Here is a 19651-nt window from a genome sequence, read left to right as displayed (position 1 = left end):
AACATTACCGTTATTGCTTCAAGGGGTTTTACCGGGGTGCAGGCATCACCCCAGTACTGTTCTTTAGAGCGGACGGTAGGGGTGTTGAATATAATCGATGCAACGATGCATCGCGATTCGGGGCCCCCCGATTCGGCATCGATGCATGTGACCCCAATAATCGATGTCGCTCCGAGCAGGTCTTTTAAAATGTTTTTTTTTTTATAAATGCGGTTTGTAATCCATTAAGTGGCAATCGCTCTGTGTGCTTTTTTTAAAAATGTATGCAGATTCATACCTCGTAGCTCCGTAGTAACTGTACATGCGATCATGTGATCCATGGTCCGGCCCGCCTCTCTCTTCCTCTGTCCTCTCACATCCCTCGTCTCAAAGTCTCTTCTGATCTCAGCCCCGCCTGCCTCTCTTGTGATCTGTTACTTTAGCTATAGACGATGGGCGGGGCTGAGAACGGACATCAGGGGAGATGAGAGGCAGGTCCGAGCATGGAGTCACATGAGGGGAAAGTAATATACACACGGAGACATGAGGTATGATGATTCTGCATATGTTGTAAAAAGCATATTACAGCCCTGGCTATAACAGCATTTGTTATCACAGGTATTTTATCAGCAGTCTGATTCCTACACATGCTCTGCCTGTGCTGACATTTCTCTGACTCTCTGCACATTCCACTGTGTTAACTCCTAGTGTGCTGGAATGTGCAAAGAGTCAGTGAAATTTCAGCAGACAGTGCAGTGCAGTGAAACTCACAGGGCTCTGTCAGTTGTGGAATGTAATCCCTGAGTCCTGCCCCCCAGCAGCCATGTGTATTCCTGTGCACTTTTTAAAGGGGAGTTTCACCCTATTTACACCCTTTAAAAATGCACAGATGACAATGAACCCTCAATAAAAAATGTCAGTACAGCGAGGACTTGGGAATGTGTTAATTTTAATAGAAAATAAATAACACGGTAGTCCTCGCTGTACTGATATTTTTATTGAGGGTTCATTGTCATCTGTGCATTTTTAAAGGGCGTATTGATGACAATGTCAGCACATAAAAACACACTGAAAATGCACAGGCAAAATCATGTATTTTTCCTCATTGTTCCCTCCAATCATCCTGTGTGCGCACTGCGCAGAACAGCATGTAAGTACTGAGGAGGAGGGGGTGCTGTTATCCGGGGACACAGGGGGGGTACGGGCATGTAGTGGAATCTGATGTGTCACCTGTGATAAGTCATTGTCACTGCAGGGACTGGGCTGTATGGAGGAGAAATATAGACCATCTCCTGTACTATGTCCACAATCTCTGAATCTCTGATCATCTCCTGTACTATGTCCGCAGTCTCTGATCATCTCCTGTACTATGTCCGCAGTCTCTGATCATCTCCTGTACTATGTCCGCAGTCTCTGATCATCTCCTGTACTATGTCCGCAGTCTCTGATCATCTCATGTACTATGTCCGCAGTCTCTGATCATCTCCTGTACTATGTCCGCAGTCTCTGATCATCTCCTGTACTATGTCCGCAGTCTCTGATCATCTCCTGTACTATGTCTGCAGTCTCTGATCATCTCCTGTACTATGTCTGCAGTCTCTGATCATCTCCTGTAGCATGTCTGCAGTCTCTGATCATCTCCTGTAGCATGTCTGCAGTCTCTGATCATCTCCTGTAGCATGTCTGCAGTCTCTGATCATCTCCTGTAGCATGTCTGCAGTCTCTGATCATCTCCTGAAGCATGTCTGCAGTCTCTGATCATCTCCTGAAGCATGTCTGCAGTCACTGATCATCTCCTGTAGCATGTCTGCAGTCTCTGATCATCTCCTGTAGCATGTCTGCAGTCTCTGATCATCTCCTGTAGCATGTCTGCAGTCTCTGATCATCTCCTGTAGCATGTCTGCAGTCTCTGATCATCTCCTGTAGCATGTCTGCAGTCTCTGATCATCTCCTCTAGCATGTCTGCAGTCTCTGATCATCTCCTCTAGCATGTCTGCAGTCTCTGATCATCTCCTGTAGCATGTCTGCAGTCTCTAATCATCTCCTGTAGCATGTCTGCAGTCTCTGATCATCTCCTTTAGTATTTTGGGGGGAGAGCCATGCGCACTTGCGCTGCAATCGTGATGCATCGCCGAATCGAATCGAATCGTGGACTTGATAATCGTAATCGCATCGAATCGTGAGACCGGTGAAGATGCGCAGCCCTAGCGGACGGTCGGCCTTTTTGTAATAACAACCGATGCAACTCAGCAGCTGCTCGCCCTGGCTAGCCCGTCCCACCAGCCGTCACGTCCGCTGGCTGGCCAACGACCCGAACCAAGCCAATGCTTCGTTCGGGTCTCGGATCTGGAAGCAAATGTCATGATATCACTTCCCCAGATTACTGGCATCTTAACCGCTTCCGGACCAGCCACCGCAGGTATACTGCGGCAGGCTGGCCCCCCTGCACGAGCTGTCGTAGCTGTACATCGGCTCTTTAACCACTTAACGCCCGCCGCACGACTATTTACGTCCGCAAAATGGCACGGACAGGCAGAAGGGCGTATATATACGTCCTTGCCTTCTAGCGGGTGGGGGGTCCGCTCGGAACCCCCCCCCCCCCCCCCGCTGCGTGCGGCGGGCGGATTCCCGCGGGGAGCGATCCGGGACGACGGCGCGGCTTTTCGTTTATAGCCACTCCGTCGCGATCGCTCCCTGGAGCTGAAGAACGGGGAGAGCCGTATGTAAACACGGCTTCCCCGTGCTTCACTGTGGCGGCTGCATCGATCGTGTGATCCCTTTTATAGGGAGACACAATCGATGACGTCAGTCCTACAGCCACACCCCCCTACAGTTGTAAACACACACTAGGTGAACCCTAACTCCTACAGCGCCCCCTGTGGTTAACTCCCAAACTGCAACTGTCATTTTCACAATAAACAGTGCAATTTAAATGCATTTTTTGCTGTGAAAATGACAATGGTCCCAAAATTGTGTCAAAATTGTCCGAAGTATCCGCCATAATGTCGCAGTCACGGAAAAAATCGCTGATCGCCGCCATTAGTAGTAAAAAAAAAAAAAATTATAAAAATGCAATAAAACTATCCCCTATTTTGTAAACACTATACATTTTGTGCAATCCAATCGATAAACACTTATTGCGATTTTTTTTTTTACCAAAAATATGTAGAAGAATACGTATCGGCCTAAACTGAGGAAAAAAACGTTTTTTTATATATTTTTGGGGGACGTTTATTATAGCAAAAAGGAAAAATATTGCATTTTTTTTTTTCAAAATTGTCGCTCTATTTTTGTTTATAGCGCAAAAAATAAAAACCGCAGAGGTGATCAAATACCATCAAAAGAAAGCTCTATTTGTGGGAAAAAAAGGATGCCAATTTTGTTTGGGAGCCACGTCGTACGACCGCGCAATTGTCAGTTAAATCGACGCAGTGCCGAATCGCAAAAACTGGCCGAGTCCTTTACCTGCATTTTGGTCCGGGTCTTAAGTGGTTAAGGCCCTGCGGGAGGCGCGCGTGTGCGCGCCGGAGGCATGTCGCCAGAGCCGATGTGAGTGCCTGGCGGTCTGATTGCTCGTTACAGAGCGAGAACGGGGATGTGTGTGTAAACCCACACATCCCGGTTCTCTCAGGGCAGAGGAGACTGATCGTGTGTACAATGTATGAACACCGATCAATCTCTTCCCCTAGTTAGTCCCATCCCCCTACAATTAGAACACGCATTAGGGAACACATTTAACCCCTTGATCACACCCTAGTGTTAACCTCTTCCCTGCCAGTGACATTTTTACAGAAATACTGATCGCTGTATAAATGAGAATGGTCCCAAAAATGTGTCAAAAGTGTCCGATGTGTCCGCCATAATGTCCCAGTCCCGATTTAAAAATCGCAGATCGCCACCATTACTAGTAAAAAAAAAAAAAATAATGCCATAAATCTATCCCCTGTTTTGTAGGCGCTGTAACTTTTGCGCCAACTAATGAATATACGCTTATTACATTTTTTTTTTTCAAAAATATGTAGAAGAAATACATATCGGCCTAAACTGAGGAAAAAATATGTTTTTTAAAAAAATTGGGATATTTATTATAGCAAAAGTACAAAATATTGGGGTGGATTCAGGTACGAATTGCGCCCTCTTACGGAGGCGCAGCGTACCGTTTTAATGCTGCGCCTCCGTAAATTCCCTGCGCTACGCTTCATTCATGAAGCAGTAGCTACGTAATTTGCGTGGGCGCTCCTTAAAACTGCCCGGCGTAAGGGCGCGTAATTTAAATGATCCCGTGGAGGCGTGGATCATTTAAATTAGGCGCGTTCCCGCGCCGAACGTTGTGCGCATGCTCCGTCGGGAAACTTTCCCGACGTGCATTGTGGCAAATGACGTCGCAAGGACGTCATTTGCTTCAACGTGAACGTAAATGGCGTCCAGCGCCATTCACGATTCACTTACGCAAACAACGTAATTTTCAAACATCGCGACGCGGGAACGACGGGTATACTTACATTGGCTGCCCCTGCTAATAGCAGGAGCAGCCTTACGCGGAACCCGACGAACGTAAACGACGTAAAATGCGTACGTAGGGCGCGCGTACGGTTGTGAATTGGCGTTAGTATGCAATTTGCATACTCTACGCTGACCACTACGGGAACGCCACCTAGCGGCCATCGTAAGAATGCAGCCTACGATACGACGGCATAAGAGCCTTATGCCAGTCATATCTTAGGCTGCAGTCGGCGTAACGAGATTTCTGAATACAGAAAAGTCGTTACGCCGGCGCAACTAAGCAATTGCACTGCGTAACTATGGTTACGCAGACGCAATTGCTTACTGAATCCACCCCAATGTGTTTTTTTTTTAATTGTCACTCTTCTTTTGTTTATAGCGCAAAAAATAAAATTTGCAGAGGTGATCAAATACCACCAAAAGAAAGCTCTATTTGTGGGGAAAAAAGGACGTAAATTTAGTTTGGGTGCAACGTCGCACGACCGCGCAATTGTCTGTTAAAGCGACGCAGTGCAGAATCGTAAAAAAAATGGCCAGGTCATTGGGCAGCCAATTTATCCGGGGCTGTAGTGGTTAATGGCGCAAGTTTTTAAAAACAAAGTAATCAAAAACGCAGATCTTGACATTTTGAATACTTTAAATGGGTTGTAAAGGTAGATGTTTTTTCCCCTCAATGCATCCTTTTAGCCGCTCGGTTGTTATGCCTGGATAGCCAATCGCCGGCTCTAAACAACGGTACCTGGATGATGCCTGCAGCTGCGGGCATCATCCCGGTATAACCCCCTGAAAGCTGAGGACGCATATGTGCGTACGTTCGGCGGCAAGGGGTTAAAAGAGAAGAAAGGCGCCTCTAAGTGTAGCAATATGTTGCTAATTGTATCTTCATTAAATGTAACCATATTGCTACACTTATGCCGCGTACAATCGGACATTCCCACAACAAAACCGTAGGATTTTTTCCGACGGAATGTTGGCTCAAACTTGTATTGCACATACACACGGACACACAAATGTTGTCGGGATTTCCAAATGGCAAGAACGCGGTCACGTACAACTCTACGACGAGCCGAGAAAAATTAAGTTAAATGATTCCGAGCATGTGTAGGATTTTTGTGTGTCGGAATTGCATACAGAAAATCGGATATCCCCCCTCTATTGCTGCCCCCCCTCATCTATGCATCCGGCCCCGTTCAGGACAGCGGGGCATGGATTCCAATGCGGAGGGTTTTTTTTTTTTTGAAGCACAGATTAGAGCCAGAGGCTGTAATAGACTTTAACCACTTTAAAACCGCACACGGCGTCATATGACGTCCAAAAGGGGATCTGTTATCCCGGGTGGACGTCATATGACGTCCTGTACCTTTGTGCGGGGATATCTGAATGATGGGGGCACCTAGAGGCATCATTCAGATATCATTTTCTTCCGGCGGCGATCCTGCGCACTGTAAGAATGATCATAGTGGCGGTTCCACCGCTTGATCGTTCTTATAGGCGGCGGGAGGGGACAACCCCTCCCGCCGCCATCCGGTGCTTCTCCAGGCTCTCCCGTCCCATCGGGGGCCCGGAAAGATGATCGCCGTGCGCCGGGTGTGCATTGTAGAGATGACTGGTGACCAGATGGTCACCAGTCATCTCTATGACCGTCGGAGGCCCGGGCGCGATGTGATGACGTCACGCCCGGGTACCCGTAAGTAAACAAACCGCAATTGTGGCTAGTAAGAATGAGATCTGTGAATTTTTTTCCACGATCTAATTTTTTCCAGCCTGGAGGAGAAATGTGAGGTCTTATTGACCACCCCGCATCTCTCCATGAAGAGGACCTGTCACACACTATTCCTATTACACGGGATGTTTACATTCCTTGTAATATGAATAAAAGCAATCGGAAAAAGAAATGTAAAGAAAAGTGTAAAAAATAAATAAGTAAGATAAAAAAAAAAATAATTAAAACGCCCCTGTCCCCGCGCTCAGAAGCGAATGCACACGTAAGTCCCGCCCACGTATGTAAACGTCGTTCAAACCCCACATGTGAGGTGTCGCCGCGTGAGTTAAAGTGTGTGCAACAATTCTAGCACTAGACCTCCTCTGTAACTCTAAACTGGTAACCTGTAAAATATTTAAAGCGTCGCCTATAGAGATTTTTAAGTAACAAAGTTTGGCGCCATTCCATGAGTGTGCGTAATTTTAAATCATGACATGTTAGGTATCTATTTATTCGGTGTAACATCATCTTTCATATTTTACCAAAAAATTTGGCTAACTTTACTGTTTTTTGTAATTTTTAATTTGTGAAACCATTTTTTTTTACAAAAAAAGGCGTTTGAAAAATTATTGCGCAAATACCGTGCAAGATAAAAAGTTACAATTTTATTCCCTAGAGTGTCTGCTAAAAAAACATATATAATGTTTGGGGGTTCTGAGTAATTTTCTAGCAAAAGAATGAGGATATGTACATGTAGGAGAGAAGTGCCAGAATAGGCCCGGTAATGAGGTGGGTATAAAAGCCCCGTATTGAAGTGGTTTAAGAGGACCTGTCACACACATTTCCTATTACAAGGGATGTTTACATTCCTTGTAATAGGAATAAAAGCAATCGAAAAAAAATAATGTAAAGAAAAGTGTAAAAAATAAATAAGTAAGATAAAAATAAAAAAAATTAAAACGCCCCTGTCCCCGCGCTCAGAAGCGAACGCACACGTATGTAAACGTCGTTCAAACCACACATGTGAGGTGTCGCCGCGTGCGTTAGAGCGCGTGCAACAATTCTAGCACTAGACCTCCTCTGTAACTCTAAACTGGTAACCTGTAAAATATTTAAAGCGTCGCCTATGGAGATTTTTAAGTAACAAAGTTTGGCGCCATTCCATGAGTGTGCGCAATTTTAAAGCGTGACATGTTAGGTATCTATTTACTCGGCGTAATGGTGTAAGTGACGGGCCGACTGGCAAACAGCGCCCGCGGGGGAGGGGGGGGGTTGCTTTTGCCCCCCCCCCCCCAAAAAAAAAAAAAAAAACCACCAGTCGCCACTGTCTATGTCCCATGTAATTATTTGCCCTTGTTTTATATTCTTTAGGATTACTTTGTCAGCACATCAGTGGATCTGCAGGAGCAGGTGCATCGCGTCAAGAAGCTGCATCATATGCTTGAAGTGGTAGCACATTGCAATGCTTTCCTCAGCCTGGAGCACGAGAACCTCTTTCCTCTCACACAGTGAGTCCTTTTACACACTCTTCCTAACAAAGGGCCAGATTCACATACATTTGCGGCCGTGTAACGTAACCCGTTACACCGCCGCAAGTTTCCAGTTTTAGTGCCCGATCCACAAAGCACTTACCTGGAAACTTGCGGCGGTGTATCGTAGATACGTCCAGCGCAAGGCGGGCCAATTCAAATGGGCGTGTGCCATTTAAATTAGGCGCGCTCCAGCGCCAGGACCTACTGCGCATGCTCCGTTTCGGTATTCCCGCCGTGCTTTGCTGGCAGTGACGTCGTATTTTTTCGAACGGCGACACGCGTAATTCCGTATTCCAGGACGGCTTACGCAAACGACGTTAATTTTTAAATTTCGACACAGGAACGACGGCCATACTTTATACAGCAATACGATTGCTGTGTAAAGTTAAGGCACCAAAAACGACGACTAACTTTGCGACGGGAAACTAGACTAGCGGCGACGTAGCGAACGCGAAAATCCGTCGTGGATCGCCGTAACTCCTAATTTGCATACCCAACGCTGATTTACGACGCAAACTCCCCCCAGCGGCGGCCACGGTACTGCATCCTAAGATCCGACAGTGTAAAACAATTACACCTGTCTGATCTTAGGGCTATCTATGCGTAACTGATTCTATGAATCCGTCGCATAGATAGAAACAGAGATAACACGGAGTATCAGGAGAAACGCCGTCGTATCTCTTTTGTGAATCTGGCCCAAAGTACTTACAGCAGGAAAATGAATGAGAATATTTGATGACTCCAAAAGCCAGCCATAGATGGGTCGAATCTCGGGCCCGACCAGCAGGGACTGTCCGACATTCTATTTAACCGCTTCAATACCGGGCATTTTCACCCCCTTCCTGCCCAGACCAATTTTTTGTTTTCAGCATGCAACACTGTATACCCAAATGAAATCTTTATATTTTTTTTCTCCCACAAATAGAGCTTTCTTTTGGTGGTATTTGATCACCTCTGCGGTTTTTATTTTTTGCGCTATGAACAAAAATAGAGCGACAATTTTGAAAAAAAAACATAATATTTTTTACTTTCACAGGCGTCCAGGAAGAATAGCAGAAAAGTACTGGGCATTATTATTATTATTATTATACAGGATTTATATAGCGCCAACAGTTTACGAAGTGCTTTACAATATAAAAGGGAGACAATACAGTTACAATACAATAAAATACAAGAGGATTAAGAGGGCCCTGCTCAGAAGAGTTTACAATCTAATAGGGTGGGGCAGGTGGTACAAAAGGTTGTAACTGTGGGGAATGAGCTGATGGAAGTGGTAAAAGTTTAGTTGGAGACATGATAGGCTTCCCTGGAGAGATGAGTTTTCAGGGATCGCCAGAAGGTAGCAAGAGTAGGGGATACATACAAAAAAGAAATAAGCGTGCAACTCCAAACATTTAGGGTCCTTTCACACGGAGCGGATCAGTAATGATCCGCTCCGTGTGTCCGCAAAGCTCAGCGGGGATCGCTCCGTTGATCCCCGCTGAGCTGGCGGCTGACAGGGCGGTCCCCGCACACTGTGCAGGGACCGCCCTGTGTTTCCTCCGCTCTCCCCTATGGGGGATCGGACGAACACGGACATCCGATCCGGCAGACGGAAGAAAAATAGGATTTCTTCCGTCTGCAAATGCGGATCTTTGCGGAGGCGGACAAATTACGGATGTCGGCGGATGACCCATAATCACATAGGGACCCATGTATGTCCCGTTTTCATCCGCAAACGGACGGATGAAAATGATGACATACGGTCCGTACGTGTGAAAGGGGCCTTAAATGTGCAATCACAAGGGAGTGAAATATTGTTATAGCAAAACCATAAAGTGATGAAAAAATTGATGTGTTGATACACCCTGTACCAGGTGAACAAAAAAAGATATAAATAAACCCAAAACGAATAAAGAAAGAGGTAATTGAGTGATCAAAGTCCTCAAAAAAATATCAAAGAAAATCCTGACCACCAGATACTTCCGAACAATAGTTCATTAATCGCTGCAGACTTTAACCCAACATCTTGAAGAAACTTGCATCTTTATATTCAGCTGAAGAAATATAAATACTGACTCTTATTCAATCGTTGGACCCCGGTTTTAAGGAGGTCAGATGAGCTTGTGCATCAGCCTGCCGGCCCCAGTGTACAATCACTTATCTTGGGGAGGAGATCCTCATAGTGTAGTATATCCAAAGAATTTATTAAAAAAACACTTTAGTGCTTCTATCTTGCAAGAAGTTTTTTAATCCCCAAGATAAGTGATTATACATCGGGGCCGGCAGGCTGATGCACAAGCTCATCTGACCTCCTTAAAACCCGGGGTCCAACGATTGGGTAAGAGTCAGTATTTATATTTCTTCAGCTGAATATTAAGATTCAAGTTTCTTCAAGATGTTGGGTTAAAGTCTGCAGCAATTAACCACTTAAGCCCCGGACCAATATGCTGCTAAATGCCCAAAGGCGTTTTTACAATTCGGCACTGTGTCGCTTTAACAGACAATTGCGCGGTCCTGCGACGTGGCTCCCAAACAAAATTGGCGTCCTTTTTTCCCACAAATAGAGATTTCTTTTGGTGGTATTTGATCACCTCTGCGGTTTTTATTTTTTGCGCTATAAACAAAAATAGAGCGACAATTTTGAAAAAAATGCAATATTATTTACTTTTTGCTATAATAAATATCCCCCCAAAAAGATATATAAAAAAAAATTTCCTCAGTTTAGGCCGATACGTATTCTTCTACCTATTTATGGTAAAAAAAATCGCAATAAGCGTTTATCGATTGGTTTGCGCAAAATTTATTGCGTTTACAAAATAGGGGATAGTTTTTTTTTTTTTTTTTTTTTTACTACTAATGGCGGCGATCAGCGATTTTTTTTCGTGACTGCGGCATTATGGCGGACACTTCGGACAATTTTGACACATTTTTGGGACCATTGGCATTTTCACAGCAAAAAATGCATTTAAATTGCATTGTTTATTGTGAAAATGACAGTTGCAGTTTGGGAGTTAACCACAGGGGGCGCTGAAGGAGTTAGGGTTCACCTAGTGTGTGTTTACAACTGTAGGGGGGTGTGGCTGTAGGTCTGACGTCATCGATCGAGTCTCCCTATAAAAGGGATCACACGATCGATGCGCCGCCACAGTGAAGCACGGGGAAGCCGTGTTTACATACGGCTCTCCCCGTTCTTCAGCTCCGGGGAGCGATCGCGAGGGGGCGGCTAGAAACGAATAGCCGCGCCATCGTCCCGGATCGCTCCCCTCGGGAATCCGACCGCCGCATGTAGCGGGGGGGTCCCGATCGGACCCCCGACCCGCGGAAAGGCAAGGAAGTACATGTACGCCCATATACCTGTACGTGCCATTCTGTGGGCGTACATGTACATGCGGCGGTCGGCAAGTGAACTATTGTTCGGAAGTATCTGGTGGTCAGGATTTTCTTTGATATATTTTTTTGAGGACTTTGATCACTCAATTACCTCTTTATTTATTCGTTTTGGGTTTATTTATATCTTTTTTGTTCACCTGGTACAGGGTGTATCAACACATCAATTTTTTCATCACTTTATGGTTTTGATATAACATTATTTCACTCCCTTGTGATTGCACATTTAAATGTTTGGAGTTGCGCGCTTATTTCTGTTTTGTATGTATGTCTTTGAAGTTTAAGTATTTGAGCTTTGAATAGGCAGCAGCACTCCCCTATTTAAATTCATTTTTCACTCATTTTTTTTTTTATTCCTTCCTGTATTTAGAGGTCATATATAAATTTTTCCTCACTTGTAAGTGGGTTTAGCGCAGAGTTTTTCCCTTTTTTTTAAGAGTAGGGGATAGCCAGACAGGTTGAGGTAGTGAGTTACAGAGGATGGGAGAGGCTCTGGAGAAATCCTGAAGATGAGCATGGGAGGAAGAGACGAGAGAGCTTGACAGTTGGAGGTCTTGAGAAGAGCGGAGAGGACGGTTTGGGATATGTTTTAGCAGCACTGCCCATCATTTAATAATCCGTCCCCTCACCCATATGAACACGCCCTTGGCAGCACAGGGGACAATCTGACAGAAAAAATAATTTTGTCTGCTATTGTGCGCAGGCGCCGTCTCATCTGTTGTAATGCGCATGCGCAGTTCATCCCGGGCACTATTCGATGTGGGGGAGGGCACTTCCCGACAGAAAACCGGCACCGATAGTTCGGAAACTAACTCGAGGGGCAGGTTGTACAAAAGTCGATCAGTAGATTGCACAACCAGGGTGCCCATACATGGATCAAAATTCAGCCATTGCCTGCTGACCAGGACGAATTTCGATCCATATGTGGCTGGCTTTATTCAATAAGCTGGTGCCAGGGCCGGACTTACCATTGGCCTTGACTGGGCTCAAGCCCAGGGGCCCCACCCAATAGGGGGCCCCCTTTAAAAAAAAAAAAAATTTTTTTTTTTTTTTTTTTTTAGGGGTCCGGAGGTCCCCAGGGGCCCGGAGGCCCCCAGGGCCCCTGACGGCAACCCCCCTTTTTTTATTTATTTTTTGTAAAAAAATGTTTTTTTTTATATATTTTTTATTTTTATATATATAATATTATATATATATATATATATTTTATTATTATTATTAAAGGGCCCAGGGGTCTCCAGGGCCCCGGATGGCAACCCCCCTTTTTTTTATTTATTTTTTGTAAAAAAATGTTTTTTTTATATATTTTTTATTTTTATATATATAATATATATATATGTATATATATATATATATTTTTTATTATTATTATTAAAGGGCCCAGGGGTCTCCAGGGCCCCCGGATGGCAACCCACCTTTTTTATTTTTTTATAAAAAAAATTACATTTTTTTTATATATATATATTTTTTTTTTTATTAAAGGGCTCAGAGGTCCCCAGGGCCCCATGTGGCAACCCCCCCTTTTTTATTTTTTTTATAAATGTTTATTTTTTTATTTTTGTTTATTTTTTTATTTTTTATTAAAAGGCCCAGAGGTTCCCAGGGGCCCAGAGGTCCCCAGGGCCCCCGGGTTTGGCAACCTCCCTTTTTTTATGTATTTTTTTATAAATGTTTTTTTTTTTTTTTATTAAAGGGCCCAGAGGTTTATTTTTTCTTTTTATTAAAAGGCCCAGAGGTCCCCAGGGCCCCGGATGGCTACATATATTTATATATATTTGTTTTCTTCTTTATTTCTTCTTTTTTTTGTAAAGGCCCCCCCGCTTCTCAATTTGCGGCAGCCCCCACGCTTCTCAATTTCAGGCGGCAGCACCCCCACCCCCCCTAGGTTCTCTGCTTCAGGGGGCCCATGCCTTAAGCTGTGCAAGGGGCCCCAAAATTCCTGATGGCGGCCCTGCGCATACCTCCCAACACGCACGGATTCTGTGGGACTTTCCCGCACAGACAGCTTCTTCCCGCAGTCCCGCAAAAGGGTTAATTTTCCCGCACTGCAAGAGGAGGAGGCAGCACGGAAGCAGGAGGAACCGGAGTGGTGTGTGGAGGACTGTGGCTGCTGAAGGGAAGAAAGCCGAGAGCCGGGCTAATGACAGTCTGTGGCCCCGGCTGTTGGCACAGGTGAGAGGCACTCCCCCCCTCAACAACTGCAAAATCCCCCCCCGCTCAACAACTTTAATGCGCTCCCCCCCGCTCAACAACTTCAATTCGCCCCCCCCCCCCCCCCCGCTCAACAACTTCGATCCCCCCCAATTCTCGGCTCCAGGGGGCCCCTTCAACACTCAAGCCCAGGGGCCCCCACCACCCTAAGTCCTGCCCTGGCTGGTGCTATACTACACTACACTTCAACCCATAACAAGTAATAATACACATTTCTGTGCGTTCTGATTGGTTGGTCCGAGTAGCACTTTTTCTACTGAACATCACATTTGCATTATATGGCATTTTCTAGATTTCTGCAGTTTATATATTAGATATGTTTCACCAAGCAGACATTGAAGCCTGTTTATTTCCCCCTGCACAGAATCTGTCTCAAGCATTACAAAGAGAACCCCTGGAATGAGCAGCACGTGTTTAAGCTTCCAATCAGACCGACTGTCATCGGCAGTTTTTACCAAAAGTAAGTCGCCCAAGTCATGTATTTTCCTTTTTATGCTTTTACTTCCGCTTAATTTCCACTTAAAGCGGAGTTCCACCCAAAAATTGAACTTCTGCTTTTTGGAATCTAAACCAGGTATGTGCTCCCACTTCTGGTCATAGATTACCGCGGTGACTACGCCACGTCCGGGACCAGTGGGATCGCGCAGCACAGTAAGGGACCAGGAAGTAAAGACGCAAGTCTTCACTTCCTGATTCCCTTACCAAAGATAGCGACTGATTCCCTTACCAAAGGTAGCGACTCCACCCGAGAGCCGAGGGACAGATCTGCTTCGGGTGAGAACATCGCGGGCGCCCTGGACAGGTCAGTGTCCTAATATTAAAAGAACATTTTTTTTTTTTGGGCGGAACTCCACTTTAAAGTGATTGTAAAGGCGGAAGGTGCACTCTATGCATTAAGACATCCCCCTTCCGCCGCTCTGCGCTGGTCTTCCGTCCCACTGGTAGACTGAAGTCCCAAACGAAGTCGGAAATTACTTTGATCAGGTCTCTGATGTAAAAACACAAAAGTACGTTTTTTAAAACGCCACTTTTGCCATTTTGAATACTTTGAAGTGCAAAGTTGCGATTTGGGGTCTTTTAGATCCCTGGTCCCTCCATAAAGAGTACCTGTCACCACCTATTACTGTCACAAGGGACATTTAGATTCCTTCTGACAGCAATAAAAGTGATAAGATGGACACAGAGGGCCGGATTCAAAAAGCCCGGCGTAAATTTGTGCGGGCGTAGCGTATCTCGGATACGCGACGCCGCCGTAACTTAGTGAGGCAGGTTCTGTATTCAGAAAGAACCTGTGCCCTAAGTTAAGGTGGCGTAGAGTATGTGGTCCGGCGTAAGCCCGTGGAATTAAAATTCCCCATGCAGTGGGCGTGTTGTATGGTAATGAAGGCTGACCCCACGTAAATGAAATTTTTGACTAACGGCGCATGCGCCATCCGTGAACGTATCCCAGTGCGCATTCTCCAAATTACGCCGCAAATAGTCAATGCTGTGAACGTAACTTACGTACAGCCCTATTCGCAAACGACTTACGCAAACGTCGTAATCGACGGAAAATTCGACGCTGGCCCGACGTCCATACTTAACATAGGATACGCCTCATATAGCAGGGGTAACTTCACGCCGGAAAAAAAGCTTTACGTAAACGATGTTAAAAAATGCGCCGGGCGGACGTACGTTTCTGAATCGGCGTATCTACCTAATTTGCATATTCCTCGCGTAAATCGACGGAAGCGCCACCTAGCGGCCAGCGTAAATATGCAACTAAGATACGACGGCGTAACTTCTTTCTGAATCTGGGCCAGAGTCTAGTAATTACTAAGTGGGTTATATTCCACCCTCAGGTGCTGGACACTGGTGTAATCAATTAGACAGGAAGTTTCCTCCCTATATAACCCCTCCCATACTGGGAGCACCTCAGTTTTTTCACCAGTGTCTAAGGTGTTGGTTACAAGTGAAGATGTACTCTGAGGAGCTCCACTGGAGGGATCCATGCTGGATTTAAATAACCTCCATAAAGACCAGATCCATCCAAAGTGCCATTGAGGCCAAAGTGGATGGAACCTGGGGCCTCGTATCCGAAGCACAAGGTTTTTGCCTGTAATGCCTCTCTTTGGAGGGCTAGATCCTGCGTTCCAGTACTTTGGTTATAACCACATACCAAAAATGTTCTGGCAGGATGCGGTACAGGTCCTGACAGGCAAGTGCCTTATTCTCAAGCCAAAGTTGCGGCGGCGTAGCGTAAATAGGCCGGCGTAAGCCCGCCTAATTCAAATGTGGTAGATGTGGGCGTGTGTTATGTAAATGTGACCCCACGTAAATGACGCTTTTTACGAACGGCGCACGCGCCGTGAAAGTATCCCAATGCGCATGCTCCAAATTAACCCAGCAAGAAGCCAATGCTTTCGACGTGAACGTAAATGACGCCCAGCCCTATTCGCGAACGACTTACGCAAACAACGTAAAATTTTCAAAATTCGACGCGGGAACGACGTCCATACTTAACATTGGTACGCCTCATATAGCAGGGGTAACTTTACGCCGGGAAAAGCCTAACGTAAACGGCGTATCTGTACTGCGTCGGCCGGGCGTACGTTCTTGAATTGGCGTATCTAGCTGATTTACATATTTCTAGGCGTAAATCAGCGTACACGCCCCTAGCGGCCAGCGTAAATATGCAGTTAAGATACGACGGCGTAAGAGACTTACGCTGGTCGTATCTTAGTGAAATTTGGGCGTATCTGATGCTTTGAATCAGGCGCCAAAATACGACGGCTCGGACTCAGAGATACGACGGCGTATCTGGAGATATGCCGGCGTAACTCGTACGAGAATCCGGGCCTTAGTAAATAACAAAATAAATGATGTATTATGGTCTTTGATTTTTGATTGCTTTCAATAAACTTTCAATAAACAGTTGATATTGATTGTTTCCTCTGCAGTTCACACCCTCAGACATGGAGACTGGAGATCATCAGTGGACACGGGCAAAAAGAAGTAAAAACCACATGGCAGCTCAGTGCCAGACCACCCGTAGACCATCTGCCGTGTGACGTTTCAGGTATTACGCGAACGTACTGCATGATTTATTGTGTGTGTTTGTTTTTCAGATATAGTTTAACCACTTAAGACCCGGACCATTATGCAGGTTAAGGACCTTGCCCCTTTTTGCGATTCCGCACTGCGTCGTTTTAACTGACAATTGCGCGGTCGTGCGACGTGGCTCCCTAACAAAATTGGCGTCTTTTTTTCCCACAAATAGAGCTTTCTTTTGGTGGTATTTGATCACTTCTGCGGTTTTTATTTTTTGGGCTATAAACAAAAATAGAGCGATAATTTTGAAAAAAAAAACAATGGGCCAGATTCACATAGAATTGCCCAGGCGCAGCGTATCAGAGATACGCTACGCCGCCGTATCTTACCTGGCTCTAAGTCGAATCCAGGAAGATTTCGCACCATAAGTTATGGCGGCGTAGTGTATCTCTCGGCGCGTATTTCAAATTGGGCGGGTAGGGGGCGTGATTCATTTAAATGAAGCGCATCCCCGCGCCGATTGAACTGCGCATGCTCCGTTTTGAAATTTCCCGCCGTGCTTTGCGCGAAATGATGTCGCACCGACGTCATTTTTTGAACTTAGATGTGAGTTACGTCCTTTCCTATTCACGGACGACTTTTTTAAATTTGACGCGGGAACGACGGCCATACTTTAACATGGCAAGTCTATCTATATGCCGCAAAATATCAGCTTTAACTATACGCCGGGAAAAGCCGACTAGCGACGACGTAAGAGAATGCGACAGCCGCGCGTACCTTCGTGGATCGACGGAAAAAGCTAATTAGCATAACCGACGCGGAAAACTATGCAAACTCCACCCAGCGGGCACCGAAGTATTGCATCTACGATCCGAAGGCGTACACCTGTCGGATCAAAGCCAGAAGCCGTCGTATCTTGGTTTGAGGATTCAAACTAAAGATACGACGCGGCAAATTTGAAAGTACGCCGGTGTATCAGTAGATACGCTGGCGTACTTCTGTGAATCTGGCCCAATATTTTTTACTTTTTGCTATAATAAATATCCCCCAAAAATATATAAAAAAAAATGGCCAATACGTATTCTTCTACCTATTTTTGGTAAAAAAAATTGCAATAAGCGTTTATGGATTGGTTTGCGCAAAATTTATAGCGTCTACAAAATAGGGGACAGTTTTGTGGCATTTTTATTAATAATTTATTTTTTTACTAGTATTGTGACTGCAACATTATATCGGACACTTTTGACACTATTGTCATTTTTACAGCAAACAGTGCTATACAAATGCACTGATTACTGTAAAAATGACACTGGCAGTAAAGGGGTTAAGTGTTCCCTAATGTGTGTTTCTTACCTCTAGGGGGGCGTGGCTGGGTGTGTGACTTCACTGACCGTCGTTCCCTATGACGGGGAACAGACGATCAGTCACAGGCTCACTAGGAAGCACAGGGGAGAGGTTTGTTTACACTCACCTCTCCCCGTTCTTCAGCTCTTTGACGCGATCGCGGGAACACCAGAGGCGATCGGGTCCGCGGGGCTCGGTCACAGAGCACAGGACCGGGTCGCGAGTGGCTTCTTAAAGGGGACGTACCTGTACATCCATATGCCCAGCCGTGCCATTCTGCTGACGTATTTAGTCGTGTGGCGGTCTTTAACTGGTTAATGGAGATATCTAGGCTGCCGCCATTGTTGGCCTCCATGGTAGCATGCAGCAGGACAGCTTGTAGGGAAGTCGGCACTTTTTTTGTATGTTGGAAGGTAATAAAATAACAACCTGCCCGATGGCACGTTGCCGGCTTCCTTCCGGGTTTGGGTCACACATGCGCGCGCCCCCTGCTGACCTGTGCTGTGATTGGAGCATGAGATTTTAGCTGAAAGCTGCTGATCGGCTGTGATTAATCTTTGCTGCGACGTTTATTGTTGCACTTTTTTGCACGTGTTCACTTTATTGCCATGTCATATGGTCATACAAGGGTTTTTCATTTTTTTCACTTAGCGCCCCCTATCGCCCCTTTTGTTCAACACACAGGGATTACTTCAGAATAACAAAAAGTAGGAATCTGCAACAAAGTTTGTTAAAATCCCTGCAATGTACAGAGATCACCCGGAGGGGAGTGAATTAAAGCGGGGGTTCACCCTTAGAGGGCACTTTTTCCCCTTAGATGGATGCTCGTTTTCTCTAGGGGAATCGGCTATTTGTTTTAAAATATGACCTGTACTTACCCGTTTACGAGATGCATCTTCTCCGTCGCTTCCGGGTATGGGCTGCGGGAATGGGCGTTCCTTCTTGATTGACAGTCTTCCGAGAGGCTTCCGACGGTCGCATCCATCGCGTCACGATTTTCCGAAAGAAGCCGAACGTCGGTGCGCAGGCGCAGTATAGAGCCGCACCGACGTTCGGCTTCTTTCGGCTACGAGTGACGCGATGGATGCGACCGTCGGAAGCCTCTCGGAAGACTGTCAATCAAGAAGGAACGCCCGCTCCCGAAGACCCATACCCGGAAGCGGCGGAGAAGATGCAGCTCGAAAACGGGTAAGTACGGATCATATTTTAATACAAATAGCCGATTCCCCTAGACCAAACGAGCATCCATCTAAGGGGAAAAGGGGAAAATTTTTATAAATGGGTGAACTCCCGCTTTAACTACATTATTTCTGATGTTCCCATAGATACAACAATAGTTATGCCGTGACCTCAGAGTTGTTGTATTTGTATTCCTAGGTGTTCAGCCTGACATGACATTCAGCGTGGACAATGAGGACATCGCTTACTATCAAGCCCAGATCAGCTGCAGTCACGTGTGCTTCTGCTGAGTATTCACACAGGTGAATGTTCTCCTACATTGTAACCATATTTCTTATAAATGATTTTCTATTAAACTGCATTTTGTTGTTTTTTATTATTTACTTTGTTCCATCTAACGATCGTTTGACAGCGGGCAATCCGAGGCTGTTCAGTTCCCTTATTAGAGTCTTATGTAGCAGGATGGATCCTGCGACGATCCTTTTCACCTATGGAGTGTCGCTGACGCTACAACTTATTTGGATGAAGATCAATAGTATAAAATGTTGAGCTGATCCCAGTCTGCAAATCACGTCCCCAGTCCTGAGATGGATTTAGCTTCTTTGATTCTCGAGGTTATGAACTATATGGTGACTGATCACCCTTTCTTCACATTAGAATAAGTATTCCTACTGAGATAGACTGCAGCTACAAAGCTAGTATGTGGCTGGCCACATGTGGTCCTCCTCCTCCACTCTCTCCTCCTCCTACCCCTCCTCCTTCTCCCTCTCTACTCCTCCACCCTCTCTTCTCCTCCTCCTTC

The 19651-nt window shown here is 45.6% G+C and overlaps 1 protein-coding gene across 1 annotated transcript in view; it reads left to right on the top strand.

Annotated features, from left to right (window-relative positions):
* ZWILCH (zwilch kinetochore protein) overlaps positions 1-19210 on the top strand; it is a 102067-nt gene extending 82857 nt beyond the window's left edge. The window contains exons 15-18 of the mRNA XM_040342255.1: positions 7556-7692; positions 13661-13756; positions 16236-16354; positions 19048-19210. Of these exons, the coding sequence (XP_040198189.1) occupies positions 7556-7692; positions 13661-13756; positions 16236-16354; positions 19048-19139 (444 nt within the window). The 3' untranslated portion in view covers positions 19140-19210. The remainder of the gene's footprint in view (positions 1-7555; positions 7693-13660; positions 13757-16235; positions 16355-19047) is intronic.
* Positions 19211-19651: the final 441 nt, after the last annotated feature.

This window comes from Rana temporaria, chromosome 3, assembly GCF_905171775.1.
Source record: "Rana temporaria chromosome 3, aRanTem1.1, whole genome shotgun sequence".
NCBI lineage: Eukaryota > Metazoa > Chordata > Amphibia > Anura > Ranidae > Rana > Rana temporaria.
This window is presented reverse-complemented; position numbering and strand designations above follow the sequence as displayed.